Below are 23,445 nucleotides of genomic sequence, written 5' to 3'. Positions count from 1 at the left end.
TGGTTTTTACCTTAAAAATTGAATATTTGATTTTTATTTTTTTTTAAGTCACTGTATCTATTTCCAAACTGTGCTTTCTGATAACTTTTAGATTCACATTTTCAGGAAATTTGGAATGCCCTATACAATATAGTAGACACCAGGAAGTTTTCTCACTGGGCTCCGAAGTGCTGTAGTTCTTATGCTAGACTGTAAGCTCCCTGAGGGCAGGGACTGTCTTATTCATTCTTGTGTTTTTGTACAGGACCTGACAGAGTAGTTGCTTCATAAATGGTTGTTGAATGAATCAAATGAACCTTCACCATATGCGGCCTCAATTTCCCATGAAGCCAGAATTGTTCAGCACTAAAGGAATACATCATGTATTATCACAGTGAACACTGGTGTGCATCAGTCATACCTGTGGTCAGAAAAACTATGCAAACTCATTGATCTGGAATACTGCAAGTTTAAGACTCAATATTTCATTCAACAAACATTTGAATCCCTACCATATGCTTAGTCCAGTACTAGGGACCTAAGGGACTAAGGCTTTCATATTCCATAGTTGCAGCTGAAACAGAGTTCAGTGCAGGGCCTGTGATCTTCGCAGGCATATAGGGCTCTGCACTGAAAAAGACTTGGTTTAATGGTTGGCTAAAAACATCTTGAAATTTTTAATTTTTTGAAGAGGGGACCCACATTTTTATTGTCCACTGGGCTCATACGTTATGTAGTTCCCCTGGCTTGGATGTTATCATTTTGATAGGATGGAAACAAAATAATGCTATATAATAAAAGCCTAATATGCTAAGTGTCCGGTCAACCGGTTGACCAACTAATCAAAGCATAATATGCTAATGGTATGCTAAGCCTGCTCAATCGCTTGCTATGATGTGCACTGACCACCTGGGGCAGATGCTCCAACTGGTAGTTTAGCTTACTGTTGGGGTCTGGCCAATTGGGACTGGGTAAGAGGCCAGACATCCTGGAGCCCTGCTGTGGTGCCTCCCTGGCCCTGATCGTGCACCGGAGGGGACCCTCAGCCTGGCCTGTGGCCCCTCCGGGGATGTCAGAGAGCCGGTTTCAGCCCAATCTCACAGGCCAAACTGAGGGACTCCACTGGTGCACAAATTTATGCACTGGGCTTCTAGTAAGAATTATATTTTCACATTCACTGAACTAGCTAGTGCATGATTTTTAAAAAAATATATATTTTTTTTATTGATTTTTTTTTACAGAGAGTGAGAGGGATAGAGTTAGAAACATGGATGAGAGAGAAACATCAATAAGCTGCCTCCTGCACACTCCCTACTGTGTATGTGCCCACAACCAAGGTACATGCCCTTAACTGGAATCAAACCTGGGACCCTTGAGTCCGCAGGCTGATGCTCTATCCACTGAGCCAAACCGGTTAGGGTCATAGTGCATGATTTAATAAAATAACTTACAAAATTTTAAATTAAAACGTAAGTACTCCCTTACCAACAAACTTTTTAAAAGGTCAAATGTTTTCCATTTAAGAATTAGGAAAGCTTTCTAACCATGTAATTGGCTTTCACCTTTTCAATAGAATTATTTTTTTGTTGTTTTGTTTTTGTTTCAATTGAATTGTCTTGAGGTTTTCAAATGGATGACTGTAGGTGAATTTGTTATCTAATTACATACCTATATACAATTTTAAGGTTTTTAATCTTTTATTAATATATGCACTGAGTATTTTAGTATAAGTCTACCTCATAATGTGCTTTTAAAAAATAAATGCTACTTTGAAACACTTGACACACTTTTTGTGTGTGGCTAACCTCTTTGAAAAGTTGATTGGCAAAGTGGCATTTAGCGATAGTTTGAAAACTTTTGTTTAAATTGCTTAGGTGTTCATCTTTAGGCCAGAATTAAGCATAACACTGTGGCAGAGGCCAGGGATTTGATAGTTCTTGTTGGTGAAAGTCTAAACTTTCTCACTTAGCCCTATCAGAAAAATTAGAGAATATACTCTAAATTTTGATTATTTTAAAATTATATATATATGCATATACTATTGTACAGATCTATTTGTACATTATAAAACATGTACAGAGATAAAGGAAAATTTTAAAATATGATTAAAAAAATCAGTCTCTTCCAGGGATCGCCTTTTGCTTCCACTATACATGCAAGTTTTTTGTGAAGGCTGCTGTTCTAAACACAGAACTGGCATTTTACTCTGAAAACACATTACTAAGATCTGATCCATTCACATCTGTTCATTAATGTTATGGCCATTTACACATTGAATATAAATTATGTTTTATAGGGTTTCATAAATTAATTCTTTATTCAGTGAAAATTGTATTCATATAAATAAAAACCACAGTTGAGTTGACAAAATTTTACTTTCGTTTGTCAAGCTATATACAGTAATTGGTTCTCATGTAGATAAATTAGAACATGCTACTTTTTTTTCAGTGTTCCCTAAAAATAACTTGTAAAAAATATTATTTAAAAAATATATATTCTTATTGATTTTTTACAGAGAGGAAGGGGGAGGGATAGAGAGTTAGAAACATCCATCAGCTGCCTTCTGCACACCCCCTACTGGAGATGTGACCGCAATCAAGGTACATGCCCTTGACCAGAATCGAACCTGGGACCTTTCAGTCCGCAGGCCAATGCTCTATCCACTGAGCCAAACCAGTAAGGCGAAAGCAACGGGTTTGACAGGGCTGCCAGCAGCAGGAAGTGGATGTGTCACTGCCGACCCTGAAGCTACATTACAAGATTCAACCATTAACATTGTACTATGCTTGTTTTATCACTTATCAAATACTCCATCCATCAATGCATCTTAATTTTTTTAAAAATATATTTTATTGATTTTTTACAGAGAGGCAGGGAGAGAGATAGAGAGCTAGAAACGAGAGAGAAACATCGACCAGCTGCCTCGTGCACACCCCTACCGGGGATGTGCCCGCAACCAATGTACATGCCCTTGACTAGAATCGAATTTGGGACCCTTCAGTCCGCAGACCGACACTCTACCACCGAGCTAAACCGGCTTCGGCAATGCATCTTAATTTTTATGTATTTTGAATAAATTAGATATCTGTACCCATCCTTCTAAAAATCCTCAGCAATACATATCGTTAACTAAAGTTCAGTATTTTTTTCTTTTGTTGAAAAATTTCAATATGATTGATGCCCATAAATATTAATGGCATGTCCTCTAAGTTTATACAAATGTATACACTTACCTAAACCTGTATCGATAATACGTAAATTACAGTACTACCATCACCCCAGAAAGTCCTTTCCCTATCCCTCCCAGAAGCAGCTAGTTTTTTCCCCACCATAGATTTGCCAGAATGTCATATGAATGGAATCATACATTATGCACTCCCCATGATGTTTTTAAAATACAAATTCTTAGCCTGGCTGGTGTTGCTCAGTGGTTGAGTGTTGACCTGTGAACCAGGAGATCATGATTTAATTCCCAATCAGGGCACATGCCCAGGTTGTGAGCAGCCAATCAATGATTCTCTTTCATCATTGATGTTTCTCTCTCCCTTCATCTCTGAAATAAATAAAAATAAATCTTTTTTTAAAAAATGCAACAAATTCTGCCGGGACTGGTTTGGCTCAGTGGATAGAGTGTCAGCCTGCAGACTGAAAGGTCCCGGGTTCGATTCTGGTCAAGGGCATGTACCTTGGTTGCGGGCACATCCCCAGTGGGAGGTGTGCAGGAGGCAGCTGGTTGATGTCTATCTCTCATCGATGTTTCTAACTCTCTCTCTCCCTTCCTCTCTGTAAAAAATCAATAAAATATATTTTTAAAAATACATAAATAAATAAAAAATGCAACAAATTCTGCCAGGACTGGTTTGGCTCAGTGGATAGAGCGTCAGCCTGCAGAATGAAAGGTCCCGGGTTCGATTCCGAGCAAGGGCATGTACCTTGGTTGCGGGCACATCCCCAGTAGGAGGTGTGCAAGAGGCAGCTGATTGATGATTCTCATCGATGTTTCTAACTCTCTATCCCTCTCTCTTCCTCTCTGTGAAAAATCAATAAAATATAAATTAAAAAAATGCAACAAATTCTTAGAAAAAGTGTCTCTGAAACAGGGAGAGTAATAGTGATAAAGATAACATCCGGGGTCAGATTTTGATTCATTGAGCTGATGTGAGACGCTAGTCTGGATACAAAGACATTGTGCCTTGAAGGACACAGCACATCACAGGAGAGCAAGGGTTGAGACAGTCACCACATGAGCAGACCTGATCTAGCCTGGAATCACTGGGCTTTAAGAGAGGTTTAAATTTTTACTTAGGAACGCGTCTCAGGCATTCAATGCTCTATTTCCACAGGTCTAGAATCTTATAACTCAAAATGATGTGTCTTCAAATAAGGGCAGTTTCATAGTACTGAGCAAATGTAGCCAATGTGCTAAACAAATAAGGAATACACAATAAAAGGCACAAATTGAAATTACTAAAGATACAGTTAGCATTGCCCCCAGACACAAAGCCATGCTTTCCTGTCCCTGGACCCTGAGCTGCAGGAGCTTGGAAAGGCCCCAAAGCGCAACCCCAAGTTTTTCATCCTCTTGGACTTCGCCTTGGCTTTCTCAAGACCTCACACCTATTCCATCCCCAAGTTCAGGCCCTCACCTAACCTCTTTCCTCTTTGCCTTCACATTTTACACACCAACTACCAAAAAAGAGACTTTAGTTCCCAAGCATACCCATTCTTTCCTACTTGGAACTCTATGCCTCTTTCCTAGTGGAGTGAGGAGTGGGGAACCCAAAACCCCTAAACATTTCTTTCTAAAATGAGTGTTAAAAAAAAAAAAAAAGTAGGAGGATTAAGGAAAATTCTGAAGCTTCCTTTTACCCAAGAGAAAGAAAGCTCTAGCCAGAAGCCACCCATTACTTGACCCTTGTAACTAAATGTATTTATTTCCCTTTTGTGGTGTACTCTGTACCAGCAAGTAACTGCTGACTAACCATGACTGGTTTGTTGATGATTAAAACTTTCTTCTTGCCCTTCTTCATCACCTTCATTTGGCTTACTCCTACAATTTACAAACAGTGCCAGAGGGATAAGGAAAATGGAGCGCCTGTACATACAGTCTTGAGACATGCACGAACTTTTCTTTCGGTCTCAACTCGGCTAGACATTTCTCAGATGGGAGGAGAGCTGCTAGTGCTAAAAAGGAAAGTCAAGAGCTCACACTAGTATGTTACGGACTGTGTTTGTGCCATCCAAAACACTAACAGGCTGAAGCCCTCAATGTGACGGTATTTAGAAACGAGGCCTTTGAGAGATAATGAGGCGTAAACGAGGTCAGGAGGTTCTCTGCCATGAGAGGGCACAGTGAGAAGTCTGCACATTAAGAGGCCTCTCACCAGGAACCAAATCTGCCAGCACCTTGATCTTGGACTTCCCAGCCTCCGGACCTGTGAGGAATGTCTGCTGTTTAAGCCATCCACTCTACGGCATTTCGTTACGGCAGTCTGAGCAGTGAAAACTGTCTTTCCTTAACCTCCATGACCCTCCAGGAATGAAGGCCAGATAGGCTATTCCAGAATGCTGTGGTCCTGAATATCCACGGGTCTCTTCACTCTCTTGATTCCTAAAGAAATATTTTTATCTATCAGGTGTCAGGCACTTGAAACACTGAAATCTAGAGCAGAATCCCTGCCTTATGGAGCTGATATTTGAAAAGGGCCCAAAAGCATAAAATAATCACCATACAGTTAAAACAGGGATGTGATAGCGATAGAACATTTAAAAGGGGGACCCGACTTAGTCCTGCAAGTGTGGGCTGTATTCTCTCCAGTGGCCGTAGATCTCAGTCTCAAGTCCTCAGCGGGAATTAATGAGTCGGGAAGGGTGCGGTGTACAAGGCAGAGGAACTGGTCAAGGCCAGGCGGCTAAAGGAGGATGAAGTCCTTGTGCTGAGGGCAGGGACTGGGCAGGGCAGTTTTAGCTCGAGATGAGAGGAAAGGTGGCAGGGCCTGGATCATTTCATCTAAAAACATCAGTCAGCAACATGAAGAATGGATTAAAGAGAGATGAGAATTTAGATAAATATTGTACTATTCTCAATTTCTGCTTCAAAATCAGATATGTTCATGGGGTGTGTGTGTGTGTGTGTGTGTGTGTGTGTGTGTGTGTAATGTTCTCTATGGAAACGTCAGTGTCTAAATGGATTAAGTGGGAAATTAGCCTGCAGCTGTGTGAGCTCTAGGCCCCTCCCCCCTCGAGAAATATTCTCTACATGTTCCCCTCACTCTGTGGTCCATAATGGCTGCCGCAGATGGGTTAAAAGGACACTTCATGCTGAAACCCATTTGGCTCAGTGGATAGAGCATCGGCCTGTGGACTGGAAGGTCCCAGGTTCGATCCCGGTCAAGGGCATGTACCTTGGTTACGGGCACATCCCCAGTAGGGGGTGTGCAGGAGGCAGCTGGTGGATGTTTCTCTCTCATCCATGTTTCTAGCTCTCTATCCCTCTCTCCCTTCCTCTCTGTAAAAAAAAATCAATAAAATATATATTTTTAAAAAGACACTTCACCAGATGGCATATAAAACACCCCAATTATCAATTATAAGGTTCAGGATATTCACTTTTATAATGAATTTCTACCCTAAACTGGAGTTTCAGGAACATTTCACAGCAGCAACTGCTCCCTTAGTTGTCCTCCAGCTACACCTCTCCCCCCACACAGGGAGCTCCTTACAATTTTACGTGTAAACCAACAGTGTGCTAATATGGCTTCACTCGAAAACAAAGGAGCAGCTATGAAGTTTCAAGCAGATAGAAAAATCCTGAAACGCACAAACATCTAGACCAGTGGTTCTCAACCTTCCTAATGCCACGACCCTTTAATACACTTCCCTCATGTTTTGGTGACACACACACACCCCCCACCCCCGCACATAAAATTATTTCCGTTGCTTACTTCATAACTAACTTTTCTACTGTTATGAATCATAATGTAAATATCTGATAGGCAGGATGTCTTAGGCAACCCCTGTAAAAGGGTTGTTCGACCCCCAAAGGGGTTGCGACCCACAGGTTGAGAACCACTGATTTAGACCATCTAGTCTGGGTAAGCATGACCCAAAGGTATATGATTACAACAGAAATTACTGGCCAACTGAATATATCAAGACAGTTTTACACTCAGTAGAAAAAAAATTTCACTTGAGAAAAGCTTTAAAGATCAAAATACTTTGCAGTTTAGCTATCTGAAAAATGAAGTTATTTGGAACTCCTCTTGTTCCCCAGGGGAAGTTACTAATAACCAAAATAGCGTGGCTAAATGCATTATCAACAAAACACTAATAGATTAATTTCAATTTACCACACACACAAAAAGGAAATGTGCTAGTAACTAACCCAACCACAAAAGACCAATGGACATAAGAAAACTTTATTCCACAAAGAATTACCAAAAGAAGCATGTTGACTCTGAAACATTTAACGGTTTCATTTAAGCTCACAGTCACAAAATTCAAACAAAAACAGCTTTGTGTGCTTAACCACTTTAATGAAACTTTAAAAACGGAAACATGTACTGAAGAGATTGCCCCATACTTTGGGAGCCATTTAGGCAAATATATAATATTAAGGGGGGGGAACAGCATTAAAAAGTCTCAAATGTAAGAATAGGTGTTCAAGTCTTTGATATGCATTTATACGCATGAGAAAACAAGAGAATTATTTTCACTTAGAAGAAATCAAGTCTTTTTCAAACACGACCTCCTATCTCGCCTTCACTTTGACCGCATACCCCTCATGCTCCGTACTTGATCCACACTGCACCAGTGTTGGTCAACATGATTGGCTTGCCAGGAAGCCCTCCGGATCCCATTTCACAAGTCCTGTCTGCCACCCATTATTCGCTCACACGTTCGCACAGCCTTCTGAGTATTACCACTGTAATTGAGCTAGGGAATTTCAGGTCTCCAAAGAATGATTATATGTACACAATTCTGTTTTACCGCACAGTTCACAATATATAGGTGATTATGTAACTATAAGATGAATATTGACTATTGAGACAAACAACATCAATTTTATCTCCAACACAAATGAAACAGATACACGAACTTCCCATCATATAGAGGTTGTGTTTAGTTTGTGGTGCAGTCCTGAGGGCTCATACCACTCTACGTATGTTAAACATGGAATCCATAACATCAGACATGAATATAGGAGGCAAGACCAGAAGTGCCCTGTGCTCATGAGCAGTCTGTGTCACATATATGTAACAGAAAGGGCCACTTTTAAAGCTTTTCAAATAGTTAATCAATCATATTTGCCTTTTCAGAATTACTGTACTAATTCACACTGAAGGTAAAAACAGTAGGTAGAATCTTACTTGTTAACATAAATTTGACTTATTTTCAAGTTCAGACAAAGCTGTTGGTTACAAGTTCTGTTAAACTTTTTGTCAAATTTAAGAAGTCTATAGGACAACAAAGAACCATCCCTGGTAATGTAGCAGTTTGGTCTTCAAAAGCTGTAAAAGGTGACAAAGAAATCCAAAAGTATGAGTTAAAACCATTAAAAACATTTACTGTTTGTAAACACCACATATTTGAGACAGCAGAAACCAAAACATCCTCCTTTATATTCTCACTTCACTTGTGTTTTACAAAGTGCTTTAAAACTTAAGATTTCTACCACCTGCATGGAGTGTATAGACAAAAGCAAGCCCAGTGGAACCAAAGGCTCATGGAGTCCTCTCCCAGGGCCAGAGCATGACCCCAGGCCAACACCCCTGCCACATGCTGAGCACCTGGACAGGCAGTGCTCAGGGCTCACACAGATGAGGGTCAGGCACCACAGTGCCAATGTCTTCATTTCTGAAAGAACTGCTTCCAGTCCTCACTCTTGACTCTTTGACAGGCCCAAGGATACTACTCATATTTATTTGGTGACAGTTTTTTCTAAAATCCTGACATCTGCACCTTGGTTGCTAAAGTAAACTGCCATTGCCAAAACCGGTTTGGCTCAGTGGATAGAGCGTTGGCCTGCGGACTGAAAGGTCCCGGGTTCGATTCCGGTCAAGGGCATGTACCTCGGTTACGGGCACATCCCCAGTGGGGAGGGTTGGGGAGGGGAGGGTGTGTAGGAGGCAGCTGATCGATGTCTCTCATCGATGTTTCTAACTCTTTCCCTCTCTCTTCCTCTCTATAAAAAAAAATCAATAAAATATATTAAAGTAAACTGCCATTTTTAGCACAACACTGTCAAGCAGAGCTGTGTAAATCTCCTGAGCTTGATTATTGCCTAACAAATGCTTGATTATGTTTCCTAATCCTTTTGGTTGGAAGAACGTTCATTTTATTTGACCAGCCATACTGCATGTAGAGGTAAACATCTGTTTTGGACTATTGGCCCAGAAACTGAGTAAGCTACCAATTGAGACCCTGATTTTATTTTGGTCATTACCCGCACATTTTCATATGCAATTACCCAGTCTGATGAAAAACTGGTAGTAAGAACCCTAACTACTCTGCCATGCCAGATGCTGGAAAGCAATCTTAACTACATATTTATAGATGTAGGTTTTAAAAAAAATAAACCACCTTTCTAGTATGTTTCAGGTTTTACTAATCATTCAACTGTTGTATGAATCATTTTGACTGATTTATCGGGAAAATATATTTTAAAATCTAATTCCTTTGACAAATACGATTTTGTTAAATAAGAGATGACTAATCTATCCAGCTATTACCAAAGACTAGAAATTTAAAATTAACCTTTCAAATGTCTTTATTTAGATCTTATCCTCTCAAATTGTTTTAATGATAAAATGGTAAAATTGGCCGAAACCGGTTTGGCTCAGAGGATAGAGCGTCGGTCTGCGGACTGAAAAGTCCCAGGTTCGATTCCGGTCAAGGGCATGTACCTTGGTTGCGGGCACGTCCCCAGTAGGGGGTGTGCAAGAGGCAACTGATAGATGATTCTCTATCATCGATGTTTCTAACTCTCTATCCCTTTTTCTTCCTCTCTGTAAAAAATCAATAAAAATATATATTTTTTAAAAATGGTAAAATTGGGTTCCCAAAATGTAAAAATCCTAATGCGAGTATTTATTTCCAAAACTAAATTAAAATTAAAAAAAGACAGCTAACATTGTGAGGTGAAAGCTATCCTGAGTGCCCCCTCCCCCTGACAAAACATTGAGAAACCAGAAATAAAAACCTGGGATTCTATTAAATAGACTTTCAAAATAAAGTTTTATGGAAGTGTTTTCTAAAAGGAGTTTCAAGAGAACAGAATATTTGAATAAGACAAACTAGTACCCAAAGGGGGGAAAAAACCCCAAAGCTGTTTGCTAAGTTGGCAACAATAACTCAAAGAAATTGAGTTAAAGAGAGTTTGATCTTTACATAATTAATATGAAACTTAATAAGATGAAATGCCTATGACAAAATTTAAGTCTCCCCACATTTTGGCAATGAAATAAGTGAAAGTAACATGGGGATATTTTGGACAGCTTTAAGGTCACATTTAGAATTAAACAGAAAGCTTTCAAATCTAAAAAGCAAATGGAGCTTTCATTAGCTGCTGGAGTCTACCATGCCTAAACAGAAAAGCTTACACTTATTAAGCTTTCTTCCTTGTCCTGCTCCTTGTGCATATGCTTAAGTTTAGCAAACTACACTTTGCAACTCCTCCTAAGAGGAGAGAAGCAAGAAATGGAGTAATAAAAGCAAGCCTGAGAATTCAAGGGGACCGAAGATCCTTTTCTCTGGCTGGTCGTGGCCACTATGTTTTAATAAGGGTTTAGAGATTTGGGGCAAAAGACTATCTTGGCTATTAGTTTCCTCATCAAAAACCATCCATCAGATAGACAACTATTAACCAAGCAATCAGCCCAGAATTCTCAGGTAATTAGAACAAAACAAAACAGCCCGGCCATTGTGGTGTAGTTTTGGAGCATCGTTTCCCAGGCGGAGCCCCAGCCTTGGGTGCGGGCTCCCCAGTAGTGGATATGCAGGAGGCAGCTAATCAATGACTCTTACTCATCATTAATGTTTCTCATTCCCTTCTTCTCTCTGAAATCAATAAAAACATATTTTAAAAAACAAAACAAAAAAAAACTTAAATTTTTCTACTCAAACCTTTTATTCTGAATTTGTTGGTGCTTAAGGAAAACAGCTTTGCCATAATTCATTGTGCCCTGAACTTTCCACACCAACTTATATTGGCCAATTAGGAACGAGGCCAAACTACATTCTTCTTTAAAGGTCTAGTCAGTAGGTACATGGCACTTAATTTTATTTCTCTCATGTAATCTTTAACAGGAATTCATAAGTTGCATTGATTATGCCCCAAGAGAGGAGAGACCGGTGGTAATTCAGATGGGCACCTCTGAAGAGATTTGTCAGTTTCCTGTCTCGTTCTAACCAGATTATTTTGAAAACCTGGGGAAAAGACTGAAATTCCCCACCAATCTGAGACTGCATGCGAGTTTTTACAACGTTCACTGGAAAAAACAGGATTCCCAGCATGGCGCCCAGCAGGCCTCCACAGATGAAATCGTTGACCAGGTGAGTGCTGTAGGTCGTTGCGGTGGGCAGGTGCTCCTTGATGGGGCCCCGGAGGCCGAAGAACAGGACGTTGCTGAACCCATTACGGAAAAGAACAGGTATCAAGCCTCGGTAATACTCTCCGATCCCATGGCATTTCAGTGCCTTGAAAGCCTGGTAAGTGTTTGTAAATTTGTCATGATGCTTGTGGTCTTGAAGCAGTGTCTGAACTCTTTCCAATGGAGTGAAAATTGCTTCTGTTGTCCCTGCGAGTATGGCTGCCATGCTACGGGTTACAAAGTCTGGGGAGCGGATATGCTTACGGAGAAGGCAAGATAAATCCTCGTACAGACCGAACATAAGCGCCAGTGTAGTTGTCTTCTGCACTAATGGGGGAAGAATTCCGCGATACAAGTTTCGAAATCCATCCCTCCTCAACTGAAGCACTGCGTCCCTGGTTTTGATTCCGTACAGCTGTTGCCGGAAGAGGACCTTCTGAATGGGAAACGTGATCGCTACGTTGCTGAAAGCTGCACAGCAGCCACACAAATAATGTTTCCTCTCACACGCATCTGTGATGTGAGGTGATATATCTTGTTTTGAAGATGTTATGATTGGCGACCTCTCTTTATGCGCTTCTGAATCCATCATGTAGCTTAAGATCTGTCTTCTTCATGAAGGATTTTTTTTAACCTACAAATAATAAAATGACAATAGATAAACCTTTAAAAACAGTGTTAAAAACACATGGCTTCCCGCCCCTCTTCCCCCAACCTTCCTCCAATTTCTGGCCACTATTACATTTCCCCTCATAGGTTAGCAGTTCTCCAAGTGTTTCCGAGGATTCCTGGAGGTTCTTCTTGTTCCAACTACATACGATATGATGCTGGATTTTCTGCATATACTTCAACCAAAAGAACTTACTATTGTAGTACAACAGACTGAATGCAGAAGCAGATGAGACCCAACCTAGCTTTTAAGCCAGTCATTAAAAGAAACTTGCAAAACTGTAAATCACACTCTTCTCAATTTTTTGAACAAGTTATTTTTCATGAAAATGTTAACATATAATGATTTTATCATTATTTTAAAGTAAATTAATATTTTAAAACTTTGTTTCAATTTCTAAGACCACAAATATTAATCCACATAAAAGCTCCTTGGCTTCCAGAATAACTTTTTAAAAATATTTATTTTAGAGAGAGGAAGAGAGAGGGAGTGTTTATTAATCAATAAAAAAAAATGTTACAGCTGAAGCCGGTTTGGCTCAGTGGATAGAGCGTCAGCCTGCGGACTCAAGGGTCCCAGGTTCGATTCCGGTCAAGGGCATATACCTTGGTTGCAGACATATCCCCAGTAAGGGTGGTGCAGGAGGCAGCTGATCTGATGATTCTCTCTCATTGATGTTTCTAATTCTCTATCCCTCTCTCTTCCTCTCTGTAAAAAATCAATTAAAAAAAATTTTTTTTAAATGTTACAGAAGAAAACAACCAACAATACTTGTTTGTTTCGTACTACTTTATTTAGGGGATTCCATTTTCACTCAATAGATTTTATGTTTTTCTCATATGCTTCTTCACTTAATGACATAGTAAAACCCTATTTTTATCAATATACATATCAAAAGCTAAAATGATTTATATTTTCTAATTTCATAGTAACACTGTATTTTCCTTTCTTACATTTTTCAATTAAATTTATTTCCATCTAGCTGAAACCGGTTTGGCTCAGTGGATAGAGCGTCGGTCTGCGGACTGAAAAGTCCCAGGTTCGATTCCGGTCAAGGGCATGTACCTTGGTTGTGGGCACATCCCCAGTAGGGGGTGTGCAGGAGGCAGCTGGTCGATGTTTCTCTCTCATCGATGTTTCTAGCTCTTTATCCCTCTCCCTTCCTCTCTGTAAAAAATCAATAAAATATATTTTTAAAAATAAAAATTAAAAAAAAAAATTATTTCCATCTATTCAACTCTGTTTTTAAAAGTTAGTGACAATAATGAGGTCTAATCAGGACTACAAAAGGCCTACAGAGTCAGACCGACGAGACAAAAGGCAAATTGCAGTACCTCTGAGGCTGTTTCCACACTACAACCAGACCAGTGCCACTGCCCCTGCAGGATGAGATTAGAGTGAAACTCAGCCGACAGTACCGTTCCATCGGGTCCTAATACAGGCCAGTTCGATTCCTGGTCAGGGCACATGCCGGAGCTGCAGGAAAGGGCGTGTAGGAGACAGCAGTTGATATTCCTCTCATCAATGTTTCTCTCTATCACTCTCCTTTCCTCTCTCTCTAAAAATCAATAAAAACCATGTTTAAAAAATGGATTCCATCTTTCTAGTACTAATGATCAACTGAGAATAGGGCTCTTAGTTCAAACATGAGAAGGAAATATATATTATTCCCGTTTTACTAAAGTTCAACCATTTTTACTCCTTCCCACAAACACTAAATCAAGAATCTACCTTGAACTCTGTAAGAAGCAACTGGGATGATCACGTGGATATTGGAGGCAGAACCCATGTAACTTGTAAGAGTTACAGCTAATTGCCTGGGCTCAAATCCTGGCTCCACCACATAGCTACTGTGTGACCTTCAGCAAGTTACTCAACATTTCCATGGCTATTTCCTCATTATAAAATCAGCATGTTACCTACCTCATAGGCTGATTAATTAACTGAGTTAAATACATAGAAAGCACCCCGGAGGAGTCTAGAACACAACAGGTGCTCAACAAGGATAAACTATTATTAACATGCTTTTTGGTAATTACTCTTCCTTGTAATATGGGAATAAATCCGATTTGGCCATGGTGAAATATTCTTTTAATGTACTGCTAAATGCCACAGTTTATTATTTTAAAACTTCACATCACTATTCATAACATAGACAACTTTCCAATTTATTACTATCATGTCAAGTTCAGGTGTCAATGTTTCATTGGCTTTGTAAAAAGAAATTTTTCCTTCCTTATGATAGTGAACAATTTAAATCTTATCAAGATTATATTTTCCTTCAAAGTTAAAAATGTTCACCTTTAGAAGGAGAATATAGTCAATAATATTGTGATAATTTTGCATGGTGACATGATACCAGACTTAGTGAGGCAGTCACACTGTAAGGTATATAAATGTTGAATATTATACACTTGAAGCTAATATAACATTGTATACCAACTGTACTTAAATAAAAACAAAACAAATTTACCTGTGACACCATCTGGGCCTGGTGTTTTGAGGAATGGTAGCTTTTTGGTAGCATTTTCAATTTTTTCCATTGTTAATGGATGTTAGGTTCTCTTTTCTGAAGTCTTTTTGATAACTGGATTTCCTTTAAAAAAAAATCCTGGTTTATTTATAGTCTCATAAAGCACTTTCTATTTTTAAAAAAATACTTTAATATATATATATTTGATTTTTTACAAAGAGGAAGGGAGAGGGATAGAGAGTTAGAAACATCGATCAGCTGCCTCCTGCACAACCCCCACTGGGGATATGCCCGCAACCAAGGTACATGCCCTTGACCAGAATTGAACCTGGGACCTTTCAGTCCGCAGGCTGATGCTCTATCCACTGAGCCAAACCGGTTAGGGCTAAAAAAAAAATACTTCTAACTTGTGTACTCATATTACCTTTTTTCTTGAGCAAGATAGTCTTTTATTTTTAAAAATATTAATATTGATTTTTAGAGAGAGAAGGGAGAGGGGGAGAGAGAAACATTGATGTGAGTGAACACTGATCGGTTGCTGCCTGCAGCTGCCTCCTGCCAGGGTTGTGGGATTGAGCTCCCAATCCGGGCATGTCCCCTGACCAGGAATTGAACCTGCTGTCTGTCAGTGTACAGGACGAAGCTCCAACTAACTGAGCAACACCAGCCAGGGCTAGCAGGTTAGCCAGTTTATCTAGTTTACATTCTTTTCATCTTGACAAAGAAGTCAGCATTTGAATTTTCCAATTTATAATTTCCCTTTTTATTATCACGTTTCTTTTGCTTTGTCTACCTTTATTTTTTTAAATTATTATTATTTTTTTTTTAGTTAGACACTTATTTTTCTTTGTTTCCTAATTTTAAGGCCATGCATTTTCCTTTCAGTAAAACTTTTATTACTTTTTAAGATATCCTGTGGAGAATTGTGATTTGATGGTCGCCTCACAATCTGTACCATCTCCATAGTGGCTTTGATTTGGGATGACTGTATATTCACTCTTTTTCAGAGTCCACGCCTGTTTTGGTTTTGTGCGTCATATCGTATTCTTTATATTCAGAAGAAAAACATCTTTCTCATGGCCCACAGGAAAGATCCTGCAGGAATGGAACCTGATATTTGGAAACTGTCCTCCAGTCTCAAAGGTTCAGTGACAAATACACCCTCCTCCAGCTGACCTTCATCAATGGAAGAAGCAAAAGTGGGAAGCCAGGTTCGCTGAGCTTTTTGCACACAGTGGGATGCCAGTCATGTCATATGAGCATAAAGTACCCAGGTTCTATGACATTCTCACCACAACAAACACCATCACCAGAATAGCCAATTCCAAAAGCAGCCATCCTTTTACTGGCTCATGCTGAATTACAGGGTGAGGGGGAAAGAAACAGAGAACTTTATATGGATAGAGTAAGAAATGTTCAAAGTGTCCATTCTGGCCTGAAATTTTAGTCCATTCTGGATAAAAAGAATTTTCTATAACAAATATGAGATGTTGACATTCTGATACCCTCCTTGATCTGACTGTGTGTTTGTTTTTTCCCCCCATTGACCTCTTTTAATTTTTTTCCTCATTTTTTTAAATTAAGGTATTATATGTGTACATACCTTACCAATCTCCTACCCCCCGCCCCCCCATCACCGCACTCCCATACATGCCCTCTCCCCAGAGTTTTGGGTCCATTGGTTATGCTTATATGCATGCATACAAGTCCTTCCGTAGATCTCTTATCTCCCCCATAGATCCCTCCCCTCCTCGCTGTAATTTGGCAGTCTGTTTGTTTCTTTACTGTCTCTGTATCTATCATTTTGTTCATCAGTTTATAATGTTTCTTATTATCCATAAATGAGATCATGTGGTGTTTTTCTTTCATTGACTGGCTTAATTCACTCAGCATATATATGTTCTCCAATTCCATCCAGGTTGCTGCAAATGATAAGAATTCCTTCTTTTTATGGCAGCATAGTATTCCATTGTGTAGATGTACCATAGTTTTTTGATCCAATCATCTGCTGATGGGCACCTTGGCTGTTTCCAAATCCTAGCTATTGTAAATTGTGCTGCTATGAATATAGGGGTGCTTATATCCTTTCTGATTGGTGTTTCTAGGTTCTTAGGATATATTCCTAGGAGTGGGATTACTGCGTCAAATGGGAGTTCCATTTTCAGTTTTTTGAGGAAACTCCATACTGTTCTCCACAGTGGTTGCACCAGTCTGCATTCCCACCAGCAGTGCACAAGGGTGATTGTGTCATTTTGATTTTTTTTTCCTGGAAAAGCATTTTTACTAAAATCTAGACTTCCTCCTTCATATCCAGCAGTTCTTAATACTTTATATAGAATAGCATTGTGCTGTACAGTATTTGTAGACTCAGCTTTTAAATATTAATCTGTTGCTGACTTTGTTAATTCCTGTTTCAATAGCTATTTCCCTTAATTCATTCAGGATACAACTTTTTATGTATGAGTTTCCCTTCACACACTATTTTGTGGGTATGTATATATCTGTCAAGAGAATTGAAAATAAACAAAACCAAAAAACAAAACCACAGCCTTTTAATTTGTTTTTAAACAGACCTTCTGCCTGTTGCATTTAGTGTTCTTAACCAATAAAGAAACCAATGACGTTTTGGGTTTTTAAAAAAATTATAGATGCTAGAGAAGAAGTATGCTGAGTTTAGAGTTTGGTCATCATTGACTACTTAATCTTCAATATCCTTACTTCTTACTGTTTCAGCTAACTGACATGAGTTTAAAAATTCTTATTAGTACTATACTAAAACTTAGCAAATTAATGCTTTACAAACATCTATGTAATGCTTTTTTTCCAGTTTCAGAACTAAACATTATAATCAACAAAAATATTCTGATTAAACCTATATAATAAAACCCTAAAATGCAAATAGACTGAATGGCAGAATGACCAGCAGAACAACCGGTTGTTATGAAGTGCACTGACCACCCGGGGGCAGACACTCAAAGCAGGAGCTGCCTCCTGGTGGTCAGTGCGCTCCCACAGGGAGAGTGCCATTCAGCCAGAAGCCGGGCTCAGGACTGGCCAGCACAGTGGCAGGAGCCTCTCCCACCTCGGCTGCAGACAGGCGAGGCGGTAAGAGAGCAAGGGGACCTGGACTGCGAGAGGGAGGGGCCTAAGCCAGTAGGTGGAGCCTGGGAGGGGTCCCGGACTGTGAGAGGGTGCAGGCTAGGCTGAGGGATTGAGTCCCCCACTCGCTTAAATTTACAGCCTCTAGTGTACATATAGTTACACAATATATTGTGACAATTTATGAATGAAAACAAATTCACTTGTACATACTGAACACAATGTATTTTAAATTCTAAAGTTGCTACTTACGAACTATTTAACAGTATTATGTTCCTTGATAATACAGACCAATTTATTTGTGCATCTGTACAATATTTTGTCCATGTTCATTTTTAATTGTTACTGAAATGGTACTAGCATTACTTTCTAAAATTCCGCAAATTAAAGTTATTTCATCCAGTTTGTAACGACTCTTAGTAATAGCAGGACTGTTATTTAAGCAGAAAACAGTGGCTAACAGAAGTTAGTCATTTATTAAGCAATGTACTAAACTATTTCACCTTAAAACAATACCTACAGGCCCAGACACAGGAAAAAGGAATGGAATGAAACCCAGACTTCATAGATTGAAAGCTTTCCCTTTAGTTTCATTCTACACACCAGGGTGGTGTAAACAGGGTCTCTCTCAGCTTAGCAACAGAAGGACAGTGTGCACAGTATTCTGGGGAAATGAAGTTTGGAATTTTTATGTTTATCTATACCATGAACATGGTTAAATTTCTTTGCAAAATTTATTTATCATTGTCACACACTCCCCTAAAACACTCAAACTATCTCACCATTAGGAAGTGAAGTTAATGAAGTTGACTTTCAAACAACTGCAAGTGTCAAACTCTTGTTGCATAAGAAAACAGTGTAAAGTCTAAATACTCCCGCTTAAATTTACAGCCCATTTTTAGATAAACAAGACCCAGAGGTGATCCCGGCACAAAGGTCTTTGTGCAAAACCGTGGAGAAGGCGACTGTCATTCTCAAAGGATGGGAGCTCCCGTCAGCGGATCTGACTCTGCATTCAGGACAAGATCAGCCTGGGTTCTAGTCCTAGTTATAACATTATCTTGCTACTACAAATATAAAGCAACGCCTTATAACTTTAAAAAAAAAAAAATCCACTTCTCTGAGCTTACTTTAACCTACCAAAGAAGAGACCAGACAAGTCCAATTCTCCTAGAGGTCAGAGCTTGTGATTTGTCCCCGAGATGCACTAGGGGTGACTCCCAAATGCCTAACCTGTGCTCTGAACCACTAGGGAGCCGGACCAGTCCTAGCCCCTCTTAATCTCATGGAATCCTTTCTTTTCTTTTTTAAAAAATATATTTTATTGATTTTTTACAGAGAGGAAGGGAGAGGGACAGAACGTTAGAAACATCAATGATGAGAGAGAAACATCGAGCAGCCGCCTCCTGAACATCCCCCACCGGGGATGTGCCCGCAACCAAGGTACATGCCCTTGACCGGAATCGAACCTGGGACCCCTCAATCCGCAGACCGACGCTCTATCCACCGAGCCAAACCGGTTTCGGCTCATGGAATCCTTTCACAGCGAGAGCAGAGGAGGCTCAATGTGGCCAGGTCGCTACCCAATCCGCCAGGGCCTCCCCGCTCGCAGGTAGAGAAACAGGTGTTTGTAAGACCAGCTGTGGATCGCTAGCTGCCTAGGGGCAAAGGGTTAACTACAGCTGAGGCACCGGCATGCGCCATCCAGCTGAGCTTCATACCAAACGCCCAGCACAGAGATTTACAGTGACCACCACCGTCCCTCCGCCCCCAAAAACCTTCTTTGCACATTGGGTTTCGCACCGCCCGAAGCAACATGGTGTCTGTCGCAGAGTAAGCATTGTCTGTGTGACTGGACTCACCTCTTCCCAGGCGTCCGTGGGGCCCATCTGTGAGGAGGGGAGGAAGGGCGGGGGAGGGGGCGAGGGCTGGACAGGAATGCCCCCCGGCCTTCCGTCTCCGACGGCCAGCAGAGTCCGGGTCCCGCGATCCCAGACCCCAGGGCGGGGCCCTCCTCCCGGGGCGCGGGCAGGGCGCGGGCAGGGCGCGGCCCCTCCCGGGCCCTCCCCGCTCCGGGCACCTCCCCGCGCGGGGCGCGCCCCAAGAAACCACCCGCAGTCCCGTCCGCGGGGAACGCTCGCTGCGGGGCCCGGGCCGCGAACCTCGAGCGCGCAGAACCGAACACGCGCCGGGGGACCAGGGGGCTGAGGGAGAATGCAATGCGAGCGCGCAGAGGGCCCGGACAGGGCGCCCCCTCACCCCTCCTCCGTGCTCCCACACCCTCCACCCACAGGCCCAGAGTCACCCCGTGCTCCCCTCGCCGCGGCTGCTGGCACTCACCCATCGCCGTGGGCGCCGGCCCCACGCCCGGTAGCCACCGGCCGCCGGATCGGCGAGCGAGCGAGCCCGCGCAGGCGCAGACCTTGACCGACCCCGATGGGCCGCGCCTGCGCCGTGCGCGTCGGGTCACGTGAGGGAGAGGCCTCCGCTGCGGCCACGCCCCTCCTTTAAAATAGCGAGAGTCAGGTGATGCCGACCTTCTCCGGGAAGAGTACGCTCGCCGCCGCGGGGCAGGTAGCGTGTCACTCATCACCCCGATCTAGTCCGGAGGCCTCGGGATTTCTTCAGCCCGAGCGCCGCACCCTGGGCGCCGTACGGTGGCCTTGCCGGGCCATAAACAGCCAACGCTCCCCGTAGCGCGCAGTAGGAGCGGATTGTTGGGAAGCGGGCGCGGGTGAAAGTACCCCACCTGCCCCCCTCACCCCCCCTTTCTAGCCTGGGTTCATAAACCCATGGAGTGGCCTCCTCACAGCTACCGATACCACAGTTCACAGAACAGTATGTGTGCTTTAGGTTAGAGCTTATAAGTCACTTTTAACCCGTTCCCCTTTGACCTCAGAAAGCTTGCAGTGTTGCCGAAACCGGTTTCATCGGACTGCGGACTCAAGGGTCCCAAGTTCGATTCCGGTCAAGGGCATGTACCTTGCTTGCAGGCACATTCCCAGTAGGGGGTGTGCAGGAGGCAGCTGATCAATGTTTTCTCTCTCATTGATGTTTCTAACTCTCTATCCCTCTCTCTTTCCTCTTTGTAAAAAATCAATAAAATATATTTAAAAAGAAAAAAGAAACCTTGAAGTGTTGGCTCTATCTGCTTCACCGGCTGTTTAGAGGCCTAGGTTAGGTAATAGTCCTGACACTCAGGACTGGGAGTGACCTTGGGCGAGTCACTGGTCCCGGAGGCCCAAAGCCCTGTCTGAAAAGTCACGCCTGCCTTGCATGCAACTCCCCCAGAGCTTGTCAGAGTTACTGCAGGGGAAATAGTGGTCTGGTTCTAACTTGTGAAAGGACGCACACAGCAGGTGTGAGGGGTGGGAGAAAACCTGAGAGGTCTGTTTGGAGAGAGACCCTTGGTGAGGCTCATCCAAGATGTGAAGTGCATGCACTTTGCTCGGGGGTAGCCAATAGGCAACCCCCCTGGAGTGAAGAGGTTACTCAGGGGATGCACTTTCCTTGCCCACCTCCCCCAAGAGCGCTTTGTGGATATTGCCTCCAACATGTTGTCTGGGCAGCTGCTGGCGCTGGGGTGTGGGAGACCATGCTACCCAACTTCAACAAACACTCCGCTGAGGTACCTACTGTGTGCCACTGTCCATCCCCAAGCTCTCCTGGGGAGCTTGGAGTGCAGCGAAGGATATAAAAACAAAAGACGCTGGAAATTCAGAAGCATGAGGGGCCCTTCCGCTCAATAGAGGGGTGTCCTAGGATAGGAGGTTTTGGAACTGGGTCTTGCGGGGTGAACGGGTGGAATTTGGACTCCTGGAGAAAGTTATGGCACTGGAGATAAGATTGTAAAGGTCTGGTGGCAGGGTCTGATAGTGCCAATCTTGGCTGTCAGACATGGGCACCTGGCATGTCATTGGTGCGCAGAGATAGATATTGGACTCCACAGGATAATGGCAAGGCCACGCAGCAATCTGGAATGATTAATCAGGCAACAGTTGGGGAGGGGCATTTGTCTCAAAATTGTATCTGCCCTGTCCTGTGTGAATTCCTATTCAGATGTAAGGAAGTGAAACATAAATAAATCAGGCAGGCATCCAGCATGTTCATAAGCGTAAATAATTCATTTCAAATTAGAATGAAAGGTTATAACCTGAAAGGGAGGAAAAGATGGAATTAAACACACCACTGGGAGAGGCCAGGCCCACAGGACCACTCCTGCCTGGAGCTGAGCCAGTCTGCTCTTTTTTTTTTTTTAACCCTTTGCACTCCAAACCATTCTGGACATTGGCTACCAGCTACTTGACGCTACTTTGCGGTGGACACATGCGTTGAATTAACTCAATTCCCCGTAATCACTAATAAACTGCAATGTCCCCCCTGAGAGGGGACATCCGAGTGATATGCTAGAATTCCGATGTCCCCTGAGAGGGGACAGCGGAGTGCAAAGGGTTAATATATTTTATCGATTTTTTTACAGAGAGGAAGGGAGAGGGATAGAGAGTTAGAAACATCAATGAGAGAGAAACATCGACCAGCTGCCTCCTGCACACTCCCCACCGGTATGTACCCACCACCAAGGTACATACCCCTCACCAGAATCAAACCTGGGACCCTTGAGGCTGCAGGCCGACACTCTATCCACTGAGCCAAACCAGTTAGGACCAGCCTGTTTCTTTTATGCTGCAGGCCACAGTGGTCCTCTGCCCCTCCAGCCTCAGTTCCTTGTCAGACACCCACAGGCCCGTCACCGGCTCTTCTTTGGCACTAGTATGTGAATGTTGGAAACCAAAACCTGCTATTTTCAGATTCTGGCTTCATCATGATGTTAACCTTCCATTTCCCTGTCCACATCCACACATTCTTTTCTAATTTTTAATAATATTGCAGTTGACAATATTATATTAGTTTCAGGTGTACTGTATAGTGGTTAGATATATAACTTACAAAGTGGTCCCCTCCATAAGTCTAGTACCACTGACACTATACATAGTTATTACAATAGTGACTGTATTCCCTATGCTGTATTCTATATCCCCATAACTATTTTGTAACTGCCAATTTGTACTTATTAACACTTTAATATTTTTCACCCAGTCCTCAAACCCCTTTTTCACCTGGGAACCATCAGTTTGTTCTCTGTATCTATGAGTTTGTTTGTTCACTTATTTTGTTTTTCATTTATTTTTTATTTTTTTATTTTTTAAATATATTTTATTGATTTTGTACAGAGAGAAAGGGAGAGAGAGAGAGAGAGAGTTAGAAACATCAATGAGAGAGAGTCATCGATCAGCTGCATCTTGCACACCCCCTACTGGGGATATGCCCGCAACCAAGGTACATGCCCTTGACCGGAATCGAACCCGGGACCCTTCAGTCTGCAGGCCGATGCTCTATCCACTGAGCCAAACCGGTTTTCAGCTTATTTTGTTTTTTAGATTCCACATATAAGTAAAGACCAGCTTCCAAGTCAGACTACATTCTCCACCCCAGCTTTGATCATCTCACTCCTCAGACTAAAAACCTCCGATGGTTCCCTTGTGCTTGTCCAATAAGTCCAAATTCCTTAAGTTGGCGTGAGGGCCGTCTGTGTCCTGGCCCCTCTGCCTCTCAGTCTGCCTCATTCCCAGCCA

At 42.0% G+C, this 23,445-nt stretch overlaps 1 protein-coding gene across 4 annotated transcripts; it reads right to left on the bottom strand.

Annotated features, from left to right (window-relative positions):
* Positions 1 to 8,520: 8,520 nt before the first annotated feature.
* Positions 8,521 to 20,292, bottom strand: SLC25A51 (solute carrier family 25 member 51). 4 transcript variants are annotated; one of them, XM_084898789.1, is made up of 4 exons: positions 20,153 to 20,292; positions 14,714 to 14,836; positions 13,575 to 13,716; positions 8,521 to 12,204 (listed from the first exon to the last, which is right to left on the bottom strand). In XM_084898789.1, the coding sequence occupies exon 4, from the start codon at positions 12,160 to 12,162 to the stop codon at positions 11,269 to 11,271; it is 894 nt and encodes a 297-aa protein (XP_084754915.1). In that variant the 5' UTR covers positions 12,163 to 12,204; positions 13,575 to 13,716; positions 14,714 to 14,836; positions 20,153 to 20,292; the 3' UTR covers positions 8,521 to 11,268. The 4 variants fall into 4 exon arrangements, 3 of the variants coding, with proteins under 3 accessions (XP_084754915.1, XP_084754913.1, XP_084754914.1); XR_014796302.1 differs by lacking the exons at positions 13,575 to 13,716; positions 20,153 to 20,292 and adding an exon at positions 19,675 to 20,117; XM_084898787.1 differs by lacking the exon at positions 13,575 to 13,716 and having other exon boundaries at positions 20,153 to 20,291.
* Between the last annotated feature and the right edge of the window lie 3,153 nt (positions 20,293 to 23,445).

Source organism: Pipistrellus hanaki (genome assembly GCF_964339955.1).
Source record: "Pipistrellus hanaki genome assembly, chromosome: 11".
Taxonomy (NCBI): Eukaryota; Metazoa; Chordata; class Mammalia; order Chiroptera; family Vespertilionidae; genus Pipistrellus; species Pipistrellus hanaki.
The sequence above is the reverse complement of the archived record's forward strand: the minus strand, read 5'-3'. Positions and strand labels throughout refer to the sequence as shown.

Coding starts and splice junctions, on each gene's coding strand:
- SLC25A51 (XM_084898789.1), bottom strand. CDS start 12,162: ATGATGGATTCAGAAGCGCATAAAGAGAGGTCGCCAATCATAACATCT.